The 23,309-nt window shown below is 35.8% G+C and overlaps 1 protein-coding gene and 1 pseudogene across 1 annotated transcript in view; both read right to left on the bottom strand.

Annotated features, from left to right (window-relative positions):
- FAF1 (Fas associated factor 1) overlaps nucleotides 1–23,309 on the bottom strand; it is a 412,428-nt gene that overhangs the window by 283,858 nt on the left and 105,261 nt on the right. The window contains exon 4 of the mRNA XM_045857312.1: nucleotides 15,114–15,319. Within this exon, the coding sequence (XP_045713268.1) occupies nucleotides 15,114–15,319 (206 nt within the window). The remainder of the gene's footprint in view (nucleotides 1–15,113; nucleotides 15,320–23,309) is intronic.
- LOC123830537 lies at nucleotides 19,835–20,224 on the bottom strand (annotated as a pseudogene).

The following is a 23,309-nucleotide window of genomic DNA, read 5'->3' as shown; positions in this document are numbered from 1 at the left end:
CATACCCTTAAATTAACCTATGATCTTCATATCTTTGGACTGAGAATTTAAAAAGTATAGCTAAGACTCCTTGGTCTTCTTCAAATTAGAATCTATTTTCCAAGCTTATAAAGGAGTTTCCAAACCAAATCTGTTTGTGGGTTAGTCTCATATTCTATAATGGCATAAATGACTGCAAGAAGAAAGATGGCCAGGAGAGGTGTTGGGAATTGCCCTGCCTGGTTTCAGGAGCTATAACCACCCCCATGGCTAAGGCTGAGTGAGTGACCATTGGGCCATAAGCCACTAAGGAGACAAAGTTTATCTCCCTGGCAGGGGTGCTGCCTCTGCCTCTTTTACTTCACCCTGCCTGGCCCCCAGTGCATGATCAGTTAGCCAGTGACGGGTAAGATTCCTCAAGGGAGGGATGACCTAAGATAGGCACGATCATGGGGGCCCCCAGGGAAGGACTTAGGGGCTACAGAAAAGGGGGTGATGGACCCTTGCCCCTCAGCTTTGATATGGCCTGAGTCCTCATTCTGTCTTCAAGAAGTCTCCTAATCTCTTGGCTGCCTTACTTCCACTGCCTGACTTAAGCCTGAAACAATGCTGGAAAGGGCAGGTTCCCTAGGGTGATCAGGCCTAAGAAAGAAACCTGCTTTGTTTAGAATGCTCTCAATTAAATGATAAGGGTCCAAGCAGGAAATGAGTTTGTTCCCTAAAGTTTTATGGCCATTTAACTATCTGAACCTGACTCAAAATAGGCCCTCAGAGTTATTTGTATGTTATCTATTGTTTGATCCTTATTGCCTGATAATGATTAATGAGCTTTACGTATACACCCTGTATTCCTATGCAAATTGAATCCAATAAAAGCATCTCAAGGCAAGGGTTGGCAGGGTGCTCTCCTCTTGAGAGGGTGGCCGAGGCGCTCCAAGGCTTGTTCTCTGCTTGAGAGAGAAGTTGTGTCGTCCCTTTTCCTCCACAGGACTTGGTCGTCCATGTGAATTTATTTCATCTCATCCATAACGCCTCGGACACTGCTGGCTGGTGTCCGAGTCAGAGAGGAGTGGAAAAGATCAGCTCAAAAGTACATTAGCTACATATTCCTATTAATTTCTAAACTCTAGACTTCAGCCCACTAAGAAGGCAAACAAACTGGCCTTAAATAGGTTAGCAGAATGGTAGAACTAATCAGCAAATAAAGCTATACAAAAACTGGCTGTAGGAAAGGAATTCCTCAGCAAGAAAACATTGCAAACTAAAACAGAGGAAAGAAGAAAAAAAAGAAAAAGAAAACAGAGGAAAGAGAAAAGATAATTTTTAACTCTAAAGGTTTTAGGGTTAGACCAGTGCTCATCCCATTATTCGATAAGTGTATTCACCAAATATTTACTTAATACCTACTATTTCCAAGCACCAAGCACAATATAAAAATAAGAAGAAATTATGCCCATCTTAAAGGAAATCAGTCTCACAGGAAGCTAAACTTGTTAAGAAACCATGAAACAATTACTACACAAAGATGTATAAAGTACATAGAGAGAGCAGAGGGCACAAAGTAACTCCAATCACATCTGTGAGAATCTGAAACACCATGAAAACTAGTTCCAAAAACAAATGCAGGTTACACTAACAGAAAAAGAAGAGGATAGGCCAACTGTGCTTTCTCAACCCAAGGTGGGCACTAATACAAGTGTCACATTGTACATGCAGTACTGGCACCCTAAAATGAATCATGGCTCTAACATGAAAAAGCAGCTGAAAGTCATGCTTCAGAAAAAAACAACTGTAACAGCAAGCAGCTTCTATAGTATTTTCTATACTATAGAAATTTACTATAGTATTTTCTATACTATAGAAATTTACTATAGTATTCTATAGTGGCATTTTTGCCACTTTTATTAAAAGGTAATTGATATATGGGGGAGGAAGTGGGTTCACAGTTGTAATACAAATAGTGCAAGAATAAACTGTTTCACGTACTCACCACTGTCTACCTACTTTTGTCCCACCCTGTATAACACTGTATTAGTACAAGGCATACTACATGATTGAATATATGTATATATTGTGAAATAATTACCACAATGAGTTTAGTTAACATCAATCACTTCACAGTTATAATTTTTTTCTTGTGATGAGAACTTTTAAGATTTACTCCCTTAGCAAATTTCAAGTATACTATACACTATCGTTAACTACAGTCACTATGCTGTACATTATATCCCAATATACTATGCATTTTAATTTCCATACAACTCTGTGTAGTAGTTGAATGTACTAAACATATTTAGCCTGAAGAAATGGGGAATAAAAGTACTGCCTTTTAATATCTGAAGAATTGTCAAGAGGAAAATATTTTTACCTTGTGTAGCCTATCTCTGAAAGCAGAGTGAGGTCAAAAAAATGGAGCTTACTGGTGGCAACTCAAAATAAGGATAAACTAACACATAAAATTGATCTCTTTTTTTAAATATGGTTAGTATATAAAATGTTTTTATTTATAATTTTATAGTCAGAGTTGATAAACAATGGAATCACTTCCTTAAATTAATAAGCACCCCATTGCTAAAAGTATTTAAGCACCCACCAGATGACCCTAACACAAAAATATGGAAAAGACTACTTAATTTGTGACCAGTTAGACTAGTGTTTACAGATCTCTCCAAACCCATTAATCTCCATGAATCAATTAAGTCCCTATTATCTTTTGTCAGTTCTCACATCTGTACAATGGGAGTACTGGTTTTGGTTATCTCAAGGTAATGTGAAAATCAGTATGTCAATGAGTATAAAAGTACAGAGGCAAGGACTGAGGCAGCATCTGAGGGGGGAAGGGTAGAATGAATCTGTCACTGGTGAAAAAGGAGAGATTCTATTTAAGTTCACTTTTCACAAGGAAGACCACAACCCCAACTATATGCTAAACACTGTATCTTCCTCTTTATTCCTCTAGACACACCATTATCATTCCTATCACTGTGCTTTTCCTGGCCTATAATCAACTTTCCCCTCACTTTATCCACATGACCTATTTTGATTCATATTTCTTTCATAGCCTGGTCCCTCTCTTAAATCTTCCCTGACCACCCTCACAACCCTAATTATTCCCTTACCAAGCTCCCAAAACACCAGCTAAAATTGAATTAATTGACTTTTTCAATATCCTCATAGCACCTTGTGTATACTTCCATAATAGAAATTGTTTCATTGGAAAGATCATGAGTTCTAGACTCAATTTAAAGCTGAATTGTGGTCCAGGAATTCTCAGTTTATTCATCTTTGAAAGAGGGATAGTTATGTCTGCCTCCCAGTTGTTGTTGTTGTTGTTGTTGTTGTTGTCGTTGTTGTAAGAGTTGTATAGGAACTAATAGTTGTAAAGGAACAGTGAGCATAGAGTGGTTGGTGTATAGTAGGTAACGAGTGTACATATTCGTGAATAAATGAATGAACAGATAAATGCCCTTTATTTCCATGTATTCTTCCCCCTCCTATCCAAATATAGACCATGGAATTTTCAGAGAAAAGGACTGTTTTACTTATGTATAGCTCAAGAAATTAGCATAATTTTAAGTCCAAAGTAATAAACAAACAACTATAATAAAATGATCTATTCTGATTTTACAAAAGTCTACTTCCTGATTTTCAGCAGTAACTTTTAAATATGAGACCTTGGGAAAGTAAAGTGTTATTTACTATTATAGCCATTACTACATATGTTTATTCCTTTAAAAAAGAAAACATTTATTTTAGAATCTTTCCAAGGAAGGATCAATGATTACAGGGAAGTATCAAAGAAAGAAGAGACTGAAAGATAAACGGCACAAAGTAACGATCACAATTTGAGATGCTGCATAATTTGGGGAGTACATAATTGTTGGCATAGAGGCCACAGACACCAGTTTGTAAATGAATCAAAGAATAATACTATTAATGCTTAACATTTGCTGTCTGTCCTCCCCAAAAATACCAGGTATATCTGCACAAGGCAAGTAAGATTGCTACTCTTTCCTTCTTTTCACATACAGTAATAACAAACACCAACCACTTATATATTGCTTACTATTCATAAAGGCACAGAAGGTTTAAGGCATGTGCCAAAAATTATGTGGTTAATTATGAGTTGCAGAGTAAAAATCAGAAACTTAGTGTACAAACTCAAGAAAAAAATTCATTTGAAATATATTGAACTACTTTTTCAGGCTGAAAATGCACTTTCTAAATTAAATGTCAACTATTTCCATACTCAACATGGTTCTTTTAAACTAAAATATCCAATATTAAAAAGGTAATTTTCAGAAATTAGATTAAAAACAGAAAAAATAAGGCAAATGGTTCTACTAATAACAGACCCATTTGTCTGCTATATTACAGAAATGTAACTAAAGATATACTTAATAAACCCTGCAAAAGTAGGTTTACTGACAGCACTGATTCTATTAACTTTATTGGACAATACCTTTGTTAGGTTAAATCCACTGCTAGATCTTACAGTTACAATATACAATAATTCCTACCCTCAATATTATACTACTCCATACTAGATAGTAACTTTATAGAAGAACCAATGATTTAAAATAATTTTAAAACTTTATTCAAGATAAGAAAGCCCAGAATATTTTGTAATAAAATGAAACTGCAATAATAAACAAGACACTAAAAACATTAACAGATCAATACAATTACCACTAGGTGTCACCCTGATATAAAAGTTCTTGGCTGTCTCTAGGCTTGCTTTTATACTTTGAGTCTTCCTGATAACATGGAAAACTGCATTATTTTATTTAACATCTCTTTACATTTTTATATTTATACATAAACAGAAAAATTAGTATTTATTCAGTTCTTTAATTAACAGTAAGGTGATCTATAAAAACTAACAATTATACTGCAGGTCACATAAACTATAATGAGTATATTTTTTAAATTTCTTATGGTAGATAAACTATTGTACACATGAAATATACATATGCTCATTCATTGAGCCATTTATTTTCTCAGTGCCAACCACTGTGCTTAGAGAGAGAATTTAGAGAAGCCTAAGTTCTGGTTTTTGACTTTGAGAAGTTAACATTCACAACAGAAACCGGAAACATATTTTAAAATCCATTTTAAAAAGCTACAGGACTTTTTATAAGAGCATAGGACATAAATCAACTTAACTACATCCGTGGAATTCAAGAGGCTTCATAAGGGGAGATATGTGTGTGAGATGTTAAAAGATGACCATTAGTTTTCCAGAAAACTATAATAGGAAAGGGCAAATGAAAAAGAATATAGGAAATAGGTAACCACTGAAAGATATGTGAGATTTATATCCTAGAAAGATCACTATGGGCAATTATATAAAATACAGAATAGAAAAAGAAATTGAAAAATGGTGATGAGACAGAGGAGTTATTTTAATAATTTATGAAAGAAATTAATTCCTGAACTGTATCAGATGGGTTCAAGATAAAGGAGGGATCCAAGTGATATCATAAAACTAACAGATCTTAATCAGTCAAATGCAATTAAAAGGTGTAAAAAAAGAAAAAATTTCTGCTAAGTCCCAGATATCCCTGAGTACAGCTTCCAGGGTGATTTATATCAACAAACAAACAGAGAAGGTATCTGACATGATTCTCTGGCTGGCATGTGATTCATAATAAAAGAATAATTATAATCCTGACCAAATACAAAACTGGAAACAGAAGAAGCAGGAAAAAATAACAAGGTATAAAATAACATTATCTGATTTACAATCCATTTTGAATCAAATTTCATTTACAATATATTTGTAACTCTTTTAACTGTATTTTTAAACAGAATGATGTACTGCTTCTACTCTACCATACTTGGGCTTTTACAGTGAACTATAAAGCCAGTATTTTACAAAATGTGGTCCCTGGAATTTTTCATGTTTCTATAACAAAGCTTTAAAATAGTTCCATAGTCATCTAAAAGTTCCATAGTCTTCTCCAAAGTAAGATAGAATTAAAATATAATATTAACATGAATAATCCATAGAAGCCAGTGTTTCTGAACACTACCCTTGAAATAAGCAGGGCATTTCACTCCAACTGAGTGAACCAGTAAAACAGTAGTTCAGCCCTGTCTGGTGTGGCTCAGTGGACTGAGCGCCAGCCTGGGAACCACAGTGTTGCTGGTTTGATTCCTAATCGGGGCACATGCCTAGGTAGTGGGCTAGGTCAGGTCCCCAGTAGGGGGCACATAAGAGGCAACCACACATTGATGTTTTTCTCCCTCTCTTTCTCCCCTACTTCCCTTCTGTCTAAAAATAAATAAATAAAATCTTTTTTAAAAAAGTAGTTCAAGCGGTAAAATATCCATGAACTTCTACCATATGCCAAATATTTTATCAATAAAATGAACCAGGTCACTTTTAAATATGACACTATTAACAGCTTAGCCACATGCAACATAACAGCAGTTAAAATTTATTTAATATAAGGTTATTCCAGTTTTCTTAAAACAAATAAAAATCTGAGATATTTTTAAGATTTAAGAAAAAAGTGTGATATAACACAGTTCTTTGCCCCATGATAATAAAATACTTATCACTAAACTGACAAAGTAAAGGCCTAGTAAGACCCTACTACAAAATCCCCTACCAAGAATACCTTAGCAATATTACTGAAAATCCACATGAGCAATAAGCAGGGTCAAATACTAGTCAAACACATGGTCAACTACTTTCTGATTAAATACTAGTATAAAGGTTAAAAAAGTTTTTTTTTTCCAAATATCAATAGATGAGTTTTGGTGGGTTTGAATATACAAAATTCATTTTAAATATCAACAAAAAGATATAAACTATAAATAAGAACCAAACAAAAATTTTAGAGCTAAGGACCATAATAATTTAATGGAATATTTCATTAAAGGGGCTCAACAACAGAACTACTCAACCAGAATAAATCTGTAAACCTGAAGACATGTCATTTGACATTATCCAAAGGGGGGTGGGGGGGGGGCCACAACATGAAAAAGAGTGAAGAAAGCCTAACGGACTTAGGAAGACATGACTAAAGAACTGATATATGCATTTGGGAGTCACAGAAGAGAAAAAAAGAGGCAGAGAGCTTATGTGAAAAAATAATAGCCCAACTACAGAATCCTATAGGCACATACAGACACTTTAACAGTGGTGTTTAAACCACTTAATCTGGTTACAGAACTTAAAAGACAAATGTATAAAAAATAACTAGAGCTATAAATATGTTAATAAATACAAAATATAAAAAGATATAATTTCTGATTGCAATAAAAAAGGTAAGAAACAAGAATTTTTGTATATATAATTTAAGTTATCAAGTTAAAATAAATTATTATAACTTTAAGATGCCTTAGTTAAGCTCCACAGTAACTACAAAGAAATTACATACAGAAAATACATACAAGAAAATGAGAAAAGAATTAATGTATGATATTACAAAAAAAAAAAATTAACAAACATAAGACAACAAGAAAGAAAAAGAGGGCCATAAAGCTACAAGACAGAAAGAAAATAATTAATAAAATTACAATAAAAGTCATTCCCTGTAAGAAATTATTTTAAATGTAAATGGATAAAACTCCCAATCAAAAGACAGATTGGTTAAATGGATTAAAAAAAAACAAGATCTAACTAGATGGTGTCTACAAATGACTCACTTTAGATTCATGGACATACAGAGGATGAAGGGGAAGGATGAAAAAAGATATTCCATGCAAATGGTAACCAAAAGAGAGGGGTTGCCACACTTGAACAGAATGTAAGTCAAAACACTGTCACAAGGGAGAAAATCATAAAACAAAAAGACAGTCAATTCACCAGGAAGATGTAACAATCATAAACATATGAGGTGTGTACAGAAAGTATCCAGCCATGTAATCTGAAAAATGGTGGCACTTATCAAAGAAGATACAAGATCCAGGAAAAATTGTGCATAGGACCTGACACCTCAGTCCCCTTCAAAGTAGGCACCCTGGGACCTCACACAGTTCTCCAGCATCATTAGCAACTGTAGCACAATGTTCCTTCTGCTCTGATAACAGAAGCCGCAGAACAAATTTTGCCATGACATAATTTATGCCAAGTTCCTGCATCAAAATCTCAGACACCATAGTTTTTGGAATCCCCAGATCAGCTTCTAGTTTTCACACTGTCACCAATCTTTGTTAACTGCAGCCTGTACACCTTCAACATTCTCAGGAATTCTGCTTCTTGCAGGCTTTCCAGAATCTGGATCACTTTAAACAGATTCTCGACCATCTCTGAAGTGTTTGTGCCACGCTTTTATTTGTGCTGCACTCATTGCACTATCTCTGAAAGCCATTTGAATCATCCAACTAGTTTCTGTGGAGGAAAGTTTCGAGCTTAACGCAAAAGTTGATGCAGATTCATTGCTCTACTTGCTCAGTCAATTTGAAAGCAATAGCCACACAGTACACATGCTCGCTCAACTGCCTCTACTGCCCCCACTGACTAATACAGTGAAGTCGTCATTATTCACACATGTATATTTCAGTCCACTCTCCTTGGCTGACAGGTTCCATCAATGTCACACAAACTGTTCTCATTATATTAATAATGGTTGTACTTTTTCCAAATATTCAATATCAAAGCACCCAGTATATGAAGCAAACAATGACAGAACTTAGGGGAGAAATACACAACAACACTACTATAATAAAAGTAGGGGATTTCAATAATGAATAAAACTTTCACACAGATGATTAATAAGGAAATGGAGATTTGAACAACATGGCACACAAAACAGACCTAACAGACATACACAAAACATTATATCAAAGAGCAGCAGAATATATGATCTTCTCAAGTGCACTGGAAACATTCTCCAGGACAGATGATATTAGGTCACAAGATGATCATCTTAATAAATTTAAGAAAAATAAAGACTTACCCAAATAAACAAAATTTGAGGGAAAAAGCAGAAGGAAACTGCTATAGATTTTTTGTTTCATTATATTAAGTTGGAAAATATACTTGGTATAATTTCAATCTTCTTAAATTTTTTAACATGTTATCTATTCCAGAAAATTCACCAATATGTGGAAATAAACTATATATGCTTGAACAACCAATTGGTTAAAGAAAAAAAAGCAAAACAGACAAATGAAAACAAAAACACAACATACCAAAACTGATGCAATGAGGGAAGGCAGCACTAAGAGGGAAGTTTATAGCAGTAAATACTTCAATTAACAAAGGTCTCGGACTTCTGGCCAAGATGGAGGCATAGGTAAACACACTGTGCCTCCTCGCACAACCAAGATAGGGACAATAACAATTTAAAAACAGAGTAACAACCAGAACTGACAGAAAATTGATCTGTATGGAAGGGGACAACCAAGGAGTGAAAATATACACATTCACCCAGATGGGTAGATGGGGTGGAGTCAGGCAGCCGGGCGAAGAGGAGTCCCGGCACAAAAATTGGTGGCACTGGGCACACAAGACTGAAGCGGGCAGACCCTGGGCGCCCAGACAGTGGCTGGCAGACTCCAGGCATGGGGTGGCAATGGGAAGACCCAGCGAGGTGGCAATGGGAAGACCCAGCGAGGCGGCAATTGTGAAGTGAGGCACGGCATGCAAGGCAGCTGGCTGACTGGGCAGTCTTACATTCGCCCACAGAAAAACCAGGTGAAACTGGGGAGCGAGACAGACCGCACAACCCAGGGTCCCAGCTCCAGGAAATAAAGCCTCAAGGCACCGACTGGGGATACCTGTGGGGGTTGAGGCACAGGGACAGACTCCCAGCCTCGTGGAAGAGTTCACTGGAGAGACCCACAGGGTCCTAGAATGTACACAAGCCCACCCACACAGGAATCAGCACCAGAAGGGCCCACTTTGCTTGGGGGAAGCTGCGGAAGGGATTAAAATCCGATAGAGAATGGAGCAAGCGCCGTTGTTCCCTCTCGGACTCCGTCCCCACATATAGTGTCACAACCCAGCAACTGGGGTACCTCGCCCTGGTGAACACCTAAGGCTCCACTCCTCATAGTAACAGGCACAACAAGAAAAAAAAAAAAAAAAAAGGCCCAAACACAAGAACCAATCAAGGCTCCAGAGCAAATACAACTGAGCAATGAAGACATAGCCAACCTATCAGATGCACAGTTCAAAACACTGGTGATAAGGATGCTCACAGAACTGGTTGAATTTGGTTGCAAATTAGATGAAAAAATGAAGGCTATGCTAAGTGAAATAAAGGAAAATGTACAGGGAACCAATAGTGATGGGAAGAAAACTGGGACTCAAATCAATGGAATGGACCAAACGGAAGAAAGAAACAATCAAACAGAAAAGAATGAAGAAACAAGAATTCAAAAAAATGAGGCGAGGCTTAGGAACCTTCAGGACATCTTTAAACATTCCAACATCCGAATTATAGGGGTACCAGAAGGGGAAGAGGAAGAGCAACAAGTGGAAAACTTATTTGAACAAATAATAAAGGAGAACTTCCCCAATCTGGCAAAGGAAATAGACTTCCAGGAAGCTCAGAGAGTCCCAAAGAAGTTGGACCCAAGGAGGAACACACCAAGGCACATCATCATTACATTACCCAAGATTAAAATGAAGGAGAGAATCCTAGAAGCAGCAAGAGAAAAGAAGACAGTTACCTACAAAGGAGTTTCTATAAGACTGTCAGCTGATTTCTCAAGAGACCTTACAGGCAAGAAGGGGGCTGGAAAGAACTATTCCAAGTCATGAAAGGCAAGGACCTACTTCCAAGATTGCTCTATCCAGCAAAGCTTTCATTTAGAATGGAAGGGCAGATAAAGTGCTTCTCAGATAAGGTCAAGTTAAAGGAGTTCATCATCACCAAGCCCTTATTATATGAAATGTTAAAGGAATTTATCTAAAAAAAAGAAGATGATCAAAAATATGAACAGTAAAATGACAGCAAACTCAGTTATTAACAACCACACCTAAAATAAAAGCAAACTAAGCAAACAACTACAACAGGAACAGAACCACAGAAATGGAGATCACATGGAGGGTTAGCAAAAGGGGGAGTAGGAGGAGAAGAGAGGGGGAAAAGGTACAGAGAATAAGCAGCATAAATGGTAGGTAGAAAATAGACAGGGGGAGGGTAAGAATAGTATGGGAAATGCAGAAGCTAAAGAACTTATGACACATGGACATGAACTAAAGGGGGGGGATGTAGGTGGGAGAGGGTATGCAGGGTGGAGGGGAATGAAGGGGGAAAATGGGACAACTGTAATAGCATAATCAATAAAATATATTTTTTTAAAAATCAATAAAATTGCTTTTGACCTAAAAAAAGTAAATAAGAATAAAAAAATTAAAATTAAAAAATAAAAAATAAAAGTGAGGGGGGTCTCAAATAAACAACTTACCTTACACCTCAAGTAACTAGAAAAAGAGACACAAACTAAGCCCAAAGTTAGCAGAAGAGAGGAAATAAAGATTTCAGTAGAAATAAAAGATAATAGAAAAAGCATAGCTAAAAATCAACAAAAGTGTTGGGGTTTGAAAAAATCAGTAATTTTTTTTAAATTATCCTAAACAAGAGAAAAAGACTCAAATAAATGAAATAAGAAATGAAAAAGGACAGAGTATAAATGATGCCACAGAAATAAAGGGATCATAGAGGTCAGTTATTTGCCAACAAATGGGATAATATAGAATAGGTAAATTCCTAGAAACAAAACCTACCAGGACTGAACCATGAAAAAACAGAAAATATGAACAGACCTATAACTAGTAAGGAAATCTCAGTAATCAAAAACCTACCAACAAAGAAAAGTACAGCCCAGACTGTTTCACAGGAGAATTCTAACAAACATTTAAAGAAAAATTAATATAAATCGTTTATAAACTCTTTCTAAAAATCAAAGAGAAGGGAACATTTCTAAACTCATTTATGAAGACAATATTACCATGATGCCAAAGTCAGACAAAGGTACTATGAGAAAAACCACCAAAAACTGCAGGTCTTTAACTCTAATGAATACAGATGCAAAAATCCTCAACAAAATTCTAGGAAAAAAATTAAACAGCACATTAAAAGTATTATACATACCATGACCAAGTGGAATTTATCCATAGACTGCAGGGATGATTCAACATGTGAATACACATCAATGTGGCACACCATATTAACACAATGGAGGGAAAAACATCACATGATCATCTCAATAGACGCAGAAAATACTCATGACAAATTCAACACCATTACATGATAAGAACACTCAACACACAGGAACAGAAGGAAATTACCGCAACATAATATAGGCTATGTATGAAAAGCCCATAGCTAACATCATACTCCATTGTGAAAACTAAAAACTTTTCCTCTAAGGATTATGAACAAATGCAAGAATGCCCACTCTCAATGCTTCTATTCAACATAATATTGAAAGTCCTAACCAGAACAATTAGGCGACAAAAAGAAATAAAAGGCATCTAAGTCAAAAAGAACTAAAATTACCTCTGTTCACTAGAAAACTCAAAAGAGTCCACAAAAATAAACAACAACAAAAAAACCCTACTAGAACTAATGAGCAAATTTCGCAAAGCTGCAGGATATAAAATCAAATACAAAAATTAGTTACGTTTCTATACACAAATAACAAATAATCCAAAAGGAAACTGAGAAAAGAATCCCATTTATAATAGCATCAAAAAGAATAAAATAACAAAAATAAACTTAACCAAGGAGGCAAAAAACATGCACAGTAAAAACTACAAGACATTGCTGAAAGAAATTAAAGAAACAAATAAATAGAAAGACAACGTGTTCATGGATTGAAATACCTGATATTACTACTATGCCATACTACCCAAAGCGACCTAATATTCAATGTGATTCCCCATCAAAATCCCAATGGCATTTTTTGCAGAAATAGAAAAAAAATGCTCAATTTCATATGGAACCGCAAAGGACCTTGAATAGGCAAAACAATCTTGAAAAATAAAAAAAAGAAGAAAGGTGGAGGCCTCACACTTCCTGACTTCCAAAACACTTTACAAAGTAATCAAAACAGTATGGTACTAGCATAAATGCAGGCATATAGACCAATGGAACAGAATAGAAAGCCCAGAAATGAACCCACACGTATAGGTCAAATGATCTTTGACAAGGATGCCAAGTCTACATAACAGGGAAAGGATAGCCTGTTTAACAAATTGTGCAGGATAAGCTGGATATGTACATGTAAAAGACTGGAGGTTGGACCCTCATCTTATACTATACACTAAAATTAACTCAAAATGGGTTAAAGACAAATATAAGATCTGAAACTAAAATTCCTAGAAAAAGCTACACAACACTGGTCTTGGAAATGATTTCTTGGATATAATGCCAGAAGTACAGACAACGAAAGTAAAAATGGCAAGTGGGACTACATTAAACTAAAAATCTTCTGTAAAGCAAAGCAAACAATCAACAGAGTGAAAAGGCAACATACAGGACAAAATATTTGCAAACCATATGTGATAGGAGTGAATATCCAAAATATGTAAAGTCCTACAGTTCAATAGCAAAAAAGTAAACAACCCAATTTAAAAATGGTAAAGGACCTGAATAGATATTTTTCCAAAAAAGACATACAAATGATCAACAGTCTTATGAAAAAATGCTCAACATTATTAATCATCATGATAATGTAAACCAAAACCACGAGATATCATCTACCTGTTAGGATGGCCATTATATTTAAAAACAAGACAATAATAAAACCCTAAAAAACAGAAAATAACAAATGTTGGTAAGGATAAGGAGAGTATAGGATCCCTGTGCATTATTGGTGGGAATGTAAAATGAAGCAGCCACTATGGAAAAAGAGTAAGGAAGTTCTCAAAAAATTAAAAATAGAACTAATATATGATCCAGCAATCCCATTTCTGGGTATTTATCCAAAACAATGGAAAGCAGGGCCTTAAAAGAAATTTGCAATTCCATGTTTACTGCACTTAAAGTAATCAAACTTTCAGAAGCAGAAAGTATGATGGTTGCCAGAGGCTGGCCAGAGGGGAAAAAGGAAAGTTGCTGTTCGGTGGATACAATGTTTCCATTATGTAAGACGAAAAAGTTCTAAAGATCTGCTGTACAAACACTGTGCATATAGTTAACAAAACTATACACTTAAAATTTCATATTATGCTTATGTTTTCATATTATTCTTTTTTAACCACAATTTTTTTAAAAAGGGAATGTACAGGAGAATATTTGGAAGCAGAAGGATGTGCATGGGGAGAAATGGTTGGACTAGGAGAGGAATCCAAGTACATGGGCTCTGAACCTATTCAAAGAACTGAAATAAGTCCATTACAACTTAGACATGGTGAGCAATAAGGAGAATAACAATAGATAAAAACTAAAAATGTAGCAGGGACCTACAGCCATGTTAAAAGATTTGACTTTTATCCTAAAAACAATGGAAAATTCTAAATGGTTTTAAGTAAGAGAATAACAATCTGATTAATGTTTGAAAATGATCATTCTTTTAACAGTCTTGCTTTTCTCTGTATTAAATTAATAGAATTAGGAAAAATCTCAAAAAAAAAAAAAACATGGACAAAATTCCAGAAATATCTAGAATGTAGATTTAAGGCAAAACTACATTAAAATAGAAATTAATACAGTTTCTGGTTCTACAACAAATACAGGTCAAATAATCTGAACCAAATGTGAGTTCAACACAGGTTCTCTACAGAAATTTAGTAAAGTCTGTCTAAAAAAATTAAAAAGGCAGGCATACACTTTGAGTTTCCTTTGAAAGGATAGAACTGAAGCAGAAATATGTCTCATTTTCTCTGTTTCATAAACCATAGTATGAAAAGTAAGTGAGCTTCAGCTATAAAGTCAGATATGCAGTGTACCTAATAATTCCGAAGTTTTTTCAAGGTCCTAGATATTTGACTTGCATCTGTCCTAAAACAGCATTCCATACAAGTGGAACAAAATAATTATTCTCAAACTTACCTCACCCTCAACATAGCATTTAAAAATAGAGCACAATAATGTATATGGGAAAATAGTTTCAATTTGCCTTTGTTCCCTTGTTGGCAGTCAACACAAAAGAAAAAATATAAACTAAATGTTTACCTAATAAATTGTTTATTTACAAAGGCTTTATGGTAGGAAAAACCTTACCAACAGTACAGCTGTCTTCAAGAACCACATCAACATTTCTGTCTCTGTACTCAACCCTGAAGTCCAGCATCCGAGGTTGCCTTTCTACAATCTGCCTAGATGGCACTACAGGTCGAAATGCCGATGAGGAAGAGGGAGCAGGAGCTGGAACTGGATGACTTGCTGAATCAAATACAGGTCCTGGTATAGTTTCACCTCCATAGTCACTGAAATATTGACATAAAAGAAGGATTACCATCAACCACATCATTACAGATTATCGCTAAGGACCTGCTCCATACTTGGTTTGTGTTGTTCTTCCTATCACATTTACCCACCTGTGCATCAAGGCCTAACCTTAGGTTCTTCCACCACAAAATCTTTCCATGTAACTGAAGGCCACATCCCATCCTTGCTTTTCTTTGTCTATCAGCAGTATCATACATATCATTTAGCATTTAATTACATTTTTGCTTCATATTGTTATGATGTTGGTATAACATTTTAAACTCTGAGAATCAGAACAGTATCTTTACTCATTCTCAAATGACTACTTTGATTCATTAACTCTAGTTTTCACAATTTTGAAACTTCACCTTCCTTAAACCTCTATTCTCCCCATCTCACTCCTCAGTCTTAAAAAGATATTTTTTCCTACTTTGCAAAGAAAACAGATGCCATCAAGAGAAAATTCCCTTACCCTTTTCACAAAAAATCCACAAACTAACCCACATATGCACTCTCTCTCTTTTTATGAAATAGAGAAGACTGATCTATCTACGCAGAAATTTAAAAGTCTTCTCATTAGTTTTATTTATAGATTATTATCCCTTCCTTTTCCAGTATCTTTAACATCTCCTTCTCTTCTGGATTCTTCGCAAAAACATTTAAACATGTTGAAATGATTTCCCTTCTTCAAAAATAAAAATGAAATCCTGGTTCTGAGAAAATTAATCATATTTGTAAAGATCAAATCAGACAAAGTATACGAAAAGCTCAGCACAGTGTCTGGTACTTAGTAAGAGCTTAGACTCAGTATATTCAGTTTTAATTCATTAATGTTTCCCCAACCTTGACCCTCCTCCATTATTCCTCATATCAGTTCCCCAGGCCAGAAACTTCTGACATTATCTTTGACCCCTTCTTCTCTCTCAACTGCCAAATCTAATCAGTCCTTTCAATGTTACCTTCTAAATATCTTTTAGATAAGTCATCCACCTTTAACCTCTGAAGCTACCACCCTTGTCTAAGGCACACTCACTTTTTATATAAACGAATGTAAAAGCATCCTAACTAATCTCCCCTGCATTTTATTCCATTTCACCACTAGACTGAAATTAATGACAGAAATGTCTTCTTATCATTTTCTTCAATACTCTCCTCTGCTTTGCATATAAATAGGTAAAGTGGCATACAAGGGCTTGTATGATCTGAATCCTATCTCCCTTCCCATTCTCATCTCCTGCTATGCTATCTCCATCTCACTACGCTAATAGCCACAACAGCCTCTGTCCTGCTGAATCCTGTTTTATGGGGGGACACAGACTTACTTCTAAGACTATTCTTTCCTTTCCATCTCATCCCCTAAATTCCATGTTTTTTCTAGCAAATTATATTTATCCTTTACATCTCAAACTGGATGTTTATCAACTCAGAGCACATTTTACTATCTCAGACTAGTTCAAATTCCTTACTACTATCAACAACTATACATTTAGTTGCATAATTAATCATTTGACATTAAGTCCCCACTAGAATCTAAGTTCCACAAGGGAAAAGCTGACATTTGTGTTTTTAATGGCTGTATCTTTTGCCCTGATCTCAAGATTTTATATCTAGAAAGTACTCAAATATCTGCCAAACTAATGAATAGAAGAAGAATAATTAAAGAATTTGGTTTTTCTCTAACTTAATGTATCATATATTGTCACTTTTTTTGCCCTCACTTGGAAAAGTAGGAATGAAGAGAACATATGGAATGCTTCTATTGAAACATCATATATATATTCTGCTATCACCACCAGAACTACAAAGCTCAGTCTAAAACTTTCTTCTCTCCCAGAATTCAAGGAAAAACAATGAACTGAAAACCAGAATAGAAATAACAAAAAGAATGTCCAAAACATGCCAAGTTAAGCACTGTTCATACAATTTACATTTACTTCACAACACTGCTTTAATCAGTGTTTACCAAATTATAGATTATATCATTGATTTAGTGAATTGTGATCAGTCTCTTAAAGAATGGAATGGGAATGGGAATGGAATGGAATGGAATGGACTATCAGTATGGACTAACAGTCAGGACCAAATACTATTTAATAAAACTTTTTATTATGATACATATTTATATGTGTGTATTTTGGATTATGAGTATTTCTCATTGTAGATTATAGTCAAAAAAGTTTGAAAGTAACTAACTGAGATCTCGCCAGAGTTCAGATGCTATAGTAATCACTGATCCACAAAAATATATTCTTCCTCCCAGTTGTTAGATTCAAGGAAAACAATCTTCGAAGGAAGACATGGGAACAAAGAAAATGTCCAAAGCAGGCAAGAATATCCAAAGAATATCCTGTGGGAATCCAAAGTGAGCTCCTAAGTATCTATGAACAGAATCTGTGCAATGATACTTCACATCTTTGAATTTTGTCACAACTTCTCAGAACCTAAGAAAAACAGCTGAAGTTAGTAGGCTGGTCATTGACTTACTGTTTTCTTAACTCCAAATTCCCCATTCTATAGTATTCTGTGATAGTGGGGCTAGGATTTCGCAAAATTGTATACAGGGTGGGGCAAAAGCAGGTTTACAGTTGTGAGTATACGAAACAGTGTATTCATGCGTTATTTATTAATTATTGTATTATTTTTCATACTAACTATAAACCTACTTTTGCCCCACCCTGTTTTGTTTCCTGATAAGATTCTGCCTATAGGGTACAGGTGGCAAACGCAAGGCTTGAGGGCCCAATTCTGCCCTCCACCTTGTTTTATCCAGCCTGGCACCTTGTTTCTACCCAGCAGCACCGCTGAGCTCTCATGTAACTGTTAAGGAGCAGTTATATTTATACAGTCCTAAAATTATATTCGGCCCTTTGAAGGCAATCATGAGGCTGATGTGGCCCCCAGTGAAAACCAGTCTGACACCCCTGCTAGGGGATACTAGATAAAGATTAGTAATTAGGAAAAGAGGAGAAACAACTTCCTTCTTCCTGTTTGCATGCATTTTTATCAGCTTCACCCCGTAGCTTTGTCTCCTGCTTTGTTTTCAGCATTCTTATAACCAACTTCTTGACATACCCTGAGAGATACCAGGAGTAGCTAGACAGTATGCACTCCAGAGGTCTAATCCTCAGTGTCAAGGGTTCCCTGGGAGTTCAAAATCCCTTTTTGTTAATCCCTTTTTCCCCTGGATCTAAGAATGGTAACTTCCTGAAGCACTTTTTTTTTCTCATTTAGTCTTCCACACCTATTTAACCAATCCTTCATTAAATTTCCTCTGATGAAATACCCTAGTGTGGTTTCATTTTCTTGATAATGGTGGTGTTCCAGGAATCAGGAGATTTAGGCATTGGCTTGATTATGTCCTCAGCCTTCAATGCATGGCTGAGCACCACATCAATGAAAAATAGGATACTAGTGATCCAAGACATAGCAGGCATAATGATTAATTAAATTATCACTTGTAGATAATTATGATCACATGCACCTTTTGAAACAAGTGCCTAAGGGAACCAAATGATGGTCTGACTTGACCGTTATGGTGGTAATAATGATAACAAGGACTATGGCTGGCTGCCTCTGACTCTAAGGGAGAGCTTACAAATGAAAATGGCATATTTAAGGTTTTTAACTTTCAATTCAAGTCATGGTAAGAAAGCTACAGAGCTTCTGAAGTGGTCCTTTAAAAAGTTTCTTATTTCTTTTTTTTTTTTTTTTAGTTGTAATTACCTTATTATCTTCTTGGTTTCTCAGCAGTTAAATAATCTTTCTTAATATTTCCAGGAGAGCACACCATTTTTATTTTGAAAAACATCCAACATATTTGTCTTACATGATATGCAAAGGAAATATCTAAATTTTTAAATTCCTTCCAATGCTCATTCATGTGTAGTATTTCATTACACAAGTTATTTCATAAACACTGAAAACAATGTAAGAAACATCTACATCTAAGAATTCTAGTTTTTATAGTCCTTCATCAAATAGTACTATTTTCAGATACATTTTCAGACATTCTTGCCTCTATGTATTTTGATGTGTATAATATAACCACTAGAAGAATCTGAGCCCCTTGGAGGATGGCAGTGGAAACCCATCTCCACTGGAGTAAAGATCTGTCTTTAAAAAGTAGATTGTATTACCATTTTGATTGCATTCCTTTTAGTTATTTGAGATTCTAAGAACTCTGGTAAGCCCAGAGGTGAAAAGATCTCTTAATAAGCTTTAGAAGGAAGGAAAGGTAAGGAAAGCAGGGCTAGGACTTGGCACATTCACTAAGAATGAAGCACCTAAGAACAGCTTATAGTAAAGTACCAGGGCAGAGTTACTACTGAACTCCTCAGGATGATGAAGCATCCACTCCCTGCAGGAGTAATAACAGCTGATTTGGTGGCTGTGATTGGTCATCTTTTAGGAGTACTGCAATCCAGAGACCCCCATTTGGGCTTGACAAATACTCTGTGTAAGGAAATGATGGTCCATCCTTATCAGTAGGGCAGGGATTATGCTTCTCTCTGTGTTCAAGATCTTTTAGATCTTTTCTTGCTAAGTGCTTTCAGTATATTCTTGATGATCTTAGACTCTGGATTCAGACGTCTTTTTTCCCCGTTCTTTTTCACTGTGGCAATGATCTCAACATGTGGACAGGACTAGCTTAAAGAAATCATTTCAAGTTTTTCTAAGGAACTTGGGCTAACAGGTTTATCACTAATACTGATGCAGGTATAGCGTGTAGTTCTAGAGACAGGTATTCCTTGAGCTTCACTAAGAGTCAGAAGGATAAGGCAGAAAATAAGAGAGCATTTTGATTCATGGTGCTGTGATTGGAGGTTCCTCTGCAGTAGGTTCAGAATGTCTAAGCAGTTGAGGAATGCCTGAGAAAAGTTTCTTATTTCTGTAACCACGAGCATGATCCTGCTGAGAATTTGATCCAAAATTTAATTTTGCAGCTTGCATAATTGCAATGAAATTTGAATATACAACTTTCTAAGTCTCTTTTGTAAAAGTTAAGACACTATTTTAGAAGGAGTGGGCCCCTAAGATGTGAAATGGGAATACCTGAGCGGACTCAGATGGTTAGAACCTTGACCCCAGGAGTCCCTCTGAGTTTCTTTAGTAAGTAGAAAAAGATCTTCATCCCATACTGAAAAGGTTAGCCCTTCTCTTGACTGAAAAATGTCAATACACATACTTGAGATAGTTGCTTTGAAAGGGATATCTACTTTCAAAACTTACCCCCACCATTTTTTAATCAGATCTAGGCATGCTCCCAGAAAAGGAGTACAATGTCTTAACTGAGAGAAGATAGCTTATATCCAAAAAGAATTATAAATTATATCAGCACAAAACTAGGGATTAGGTATGAAAATGAATTTGAAGTAAGTCTGACCACAAGAGTTTGGGTAAGGCCAAATATAACATGTTTGCTTAAGCAGCTTCAAGTACCTCTAATAGTTTGCTTGTTGGCTGAATGAAACAGAAGTCCCAAAGGATGAATGAGGATGAAATGCCCAAACTTTCCTGGCAAAATGTAGAAGAAATCCAGATGCTTAGAAAAATACAAATGCTGGAATATATTTACCATGTACAACCTGATTATAGACACATCCTTCTACATCATCCATAAGTTCCCAGAGGACATTGCAATAAAGCACTGAGAAATACATTAGTTAAGGAAATCTGCATTCTTGAAAAACCCTGTAATGGCTGTCTTCCCTGGGTTGGGAATGACATGGCACCATGAAAAAGATTTCCTAGGGCATGATAAGATCTCAGAGTGCAGAGGTCAAGTGGCAGAATTTAATAAGAGAAAGCTGGGAGCAATTAGTTAATGGAGAGCATGGGCAAAAAGAGGCAATCAGAAGATTTCAACCTGCAGAGATCTTTAGTAATGCTTAATTGAACATGGTATTTCTAAGGAACAAAACTAAAAGTCAGCCTACTAAAATATTATTTATCAATATACATACAGTAGAAATCCTAGACATGACAATCTAAATTCTAAGTTCCCTAACCACAATGGAAAGTTATAGTCACTCCCACTTTCCAAACACAAGTTGGTTCAGACATAAAGTCCCTCGTTCCCTCAAAGACAATGCAACACAGCCACATTTATGTACTGTAAACATTTCCTGTAAGACCTCCCCTCAGAGACTTGCAACCATTTACTAGGGTGTTTATGTACTGACAAAAGGAAAAAATCTAGATCTTTAGGAGATTACTAGATGCTAACTCTAAACTGATACTAATTCCTGGGGATATAAAAGTGGAAGTTTATAGTGGTCAAGTTTTGGCCCAAACCCACTCACACTGGGTTCAAACAATCTCAACCTACAGTGTAGGTTTTTCCCCAGAGCCTGAATGTATAACTAAAAGAGACACATTTAGTAACTGGTGGTCATCCCATACTGGTTTCCTAGTCCACGGAGGTAGGCTTATTGTGCAGGAAGCATAGTAGGAAGCAAATGATGTTGCATATACTTTTTTCTTCTCTATAAACTTGCAAACATCATGACAAGCATTTTGCTTTCCACCCAGCAAGGTAAAAGACTGTCTTTTCCTAAAGATTATATAAACTCTCAGGCTCTTTGTCATAATAATCTAGTCTGGAAAGATCTTAATCACCAAGACACTCCACCAAACATTACATCGATGACCATGTGGACTGGTCCTGAAGAGCAGAAGTATCAAGAAAGTGGATGCTTTGGCAAGACACATGCAGCTAGAGACTAGGAAATACACATCACAAAAACATCCAGGCCTGCCACCTTGGTGACATCTCTGTGGTCCAATGGTCAGAAGTATGTCAGGGTAAAAGGCTAGTTGTTATACAGTACACTTTGCATCAATATATAAGATAACTAAGTTAACTGAGAAAGAAAACATTTGGGCTAGGAAAGAAAAAATGGCTCTGTATTATTATATACTGGCACCAACCAAAAATGGACAGCAGTGAAAGAAAAGCCTCCCAGTGAGGGGAGCTTAAGGTTGTGCCACAGGTTGACCAATTTATTTAGAAGAAAAAAACAACCTGAGGTACATGTCCACATTGACAGTTAAGAGGTTGGCCAGATGATCAGGACTTGGAAAGAATAAAAGGAAAGTCTGGGAAAGAATTATAGAAATGGATCTTTTAGAATAGACACAAAAGGTGACTATATATGTTTATAAGGTGAGTATTTATAGACTATCCACTGAAAAAGGGACTCTCAACATAGATAAGATGACATTGTTCTATTATGTCAGTCAGCTTTTTCCCCTTGCTATCCAGGACGGCTCAGTGCATTAGAGGATGCTGCACCTGTAAGTCTGCTCTTGCCCTAGGCTCTCTTCCCTGTAGACCAGCAGGACCCAGCCCCATCTAAGCCTGGTGGTCCAGGTGTTTACTGCCGTCCTTATATCTTGGCTGTATTGGTATCCTCTTTTTGCTTTTTCAACCTGCTCCATATCTATGTAACTAATTCCTTATATGAAATTCTCTGTTTGAAACACCTAGTGGGCTTTTTCTTCTCTTTACAAAACCCTATTTCTAGAAGATACCCTAATATTTCAAATCAGAGCAGGCTATTTGGTGTGGTTGTCAGCCACAAAGAGGGTTTTTTAAAGTTATTGTTTGAGAATTCCCTTACTGGCTATAATTACTCTATTTCAAAATCATAGAAAAATGAATTTACGATAGTTTTTTCACTAGCAATCCAAAAACAATTTAAAAAGAGGAAAACAGAGAGACTACCAGTTAATCAATGAACCTATCAGTTTTGACTAAAGTCCAATGACATTCAAAGAGTGAGGTCATCCATAATTGTTGACTCAAGAAAAAGATCTTTAAGATTTTTCATTTTAGGATGAAGACTACTGTCCTTTAATTTGACCTTCTCAACATTCATTTTCTAGTTAATTAGTAACTTAAAATGTAAACTATAATTGAAAAATAAATTTCAAATTAAAAAATAATTTTAAAAAGGACACTGATTTGTAAGGGAAACACTACGGAGA

This window comes from Phyllostomus hastatus, unplaced genomic scaffold (genome assembly GCF_019186645.2).
Source record: "Phyllostomus hastatus isolate PE091 unplaced genomic scaffold, TTU_PhHast_1.1 phas_contig_147, whole genome shotgun sequence".
NCBI classification, from domain to species: Eukaryota; Metazoa; Chordata; class Mammalia; order Chiroptera; family Phyllostomidae; genus Phyllostomus; species Phyllostomus hastatus.
Note: the sequence above shows the minus strand (reverse complement) of the source record. Positions and strands in the feature narration are given on the sequence as shown.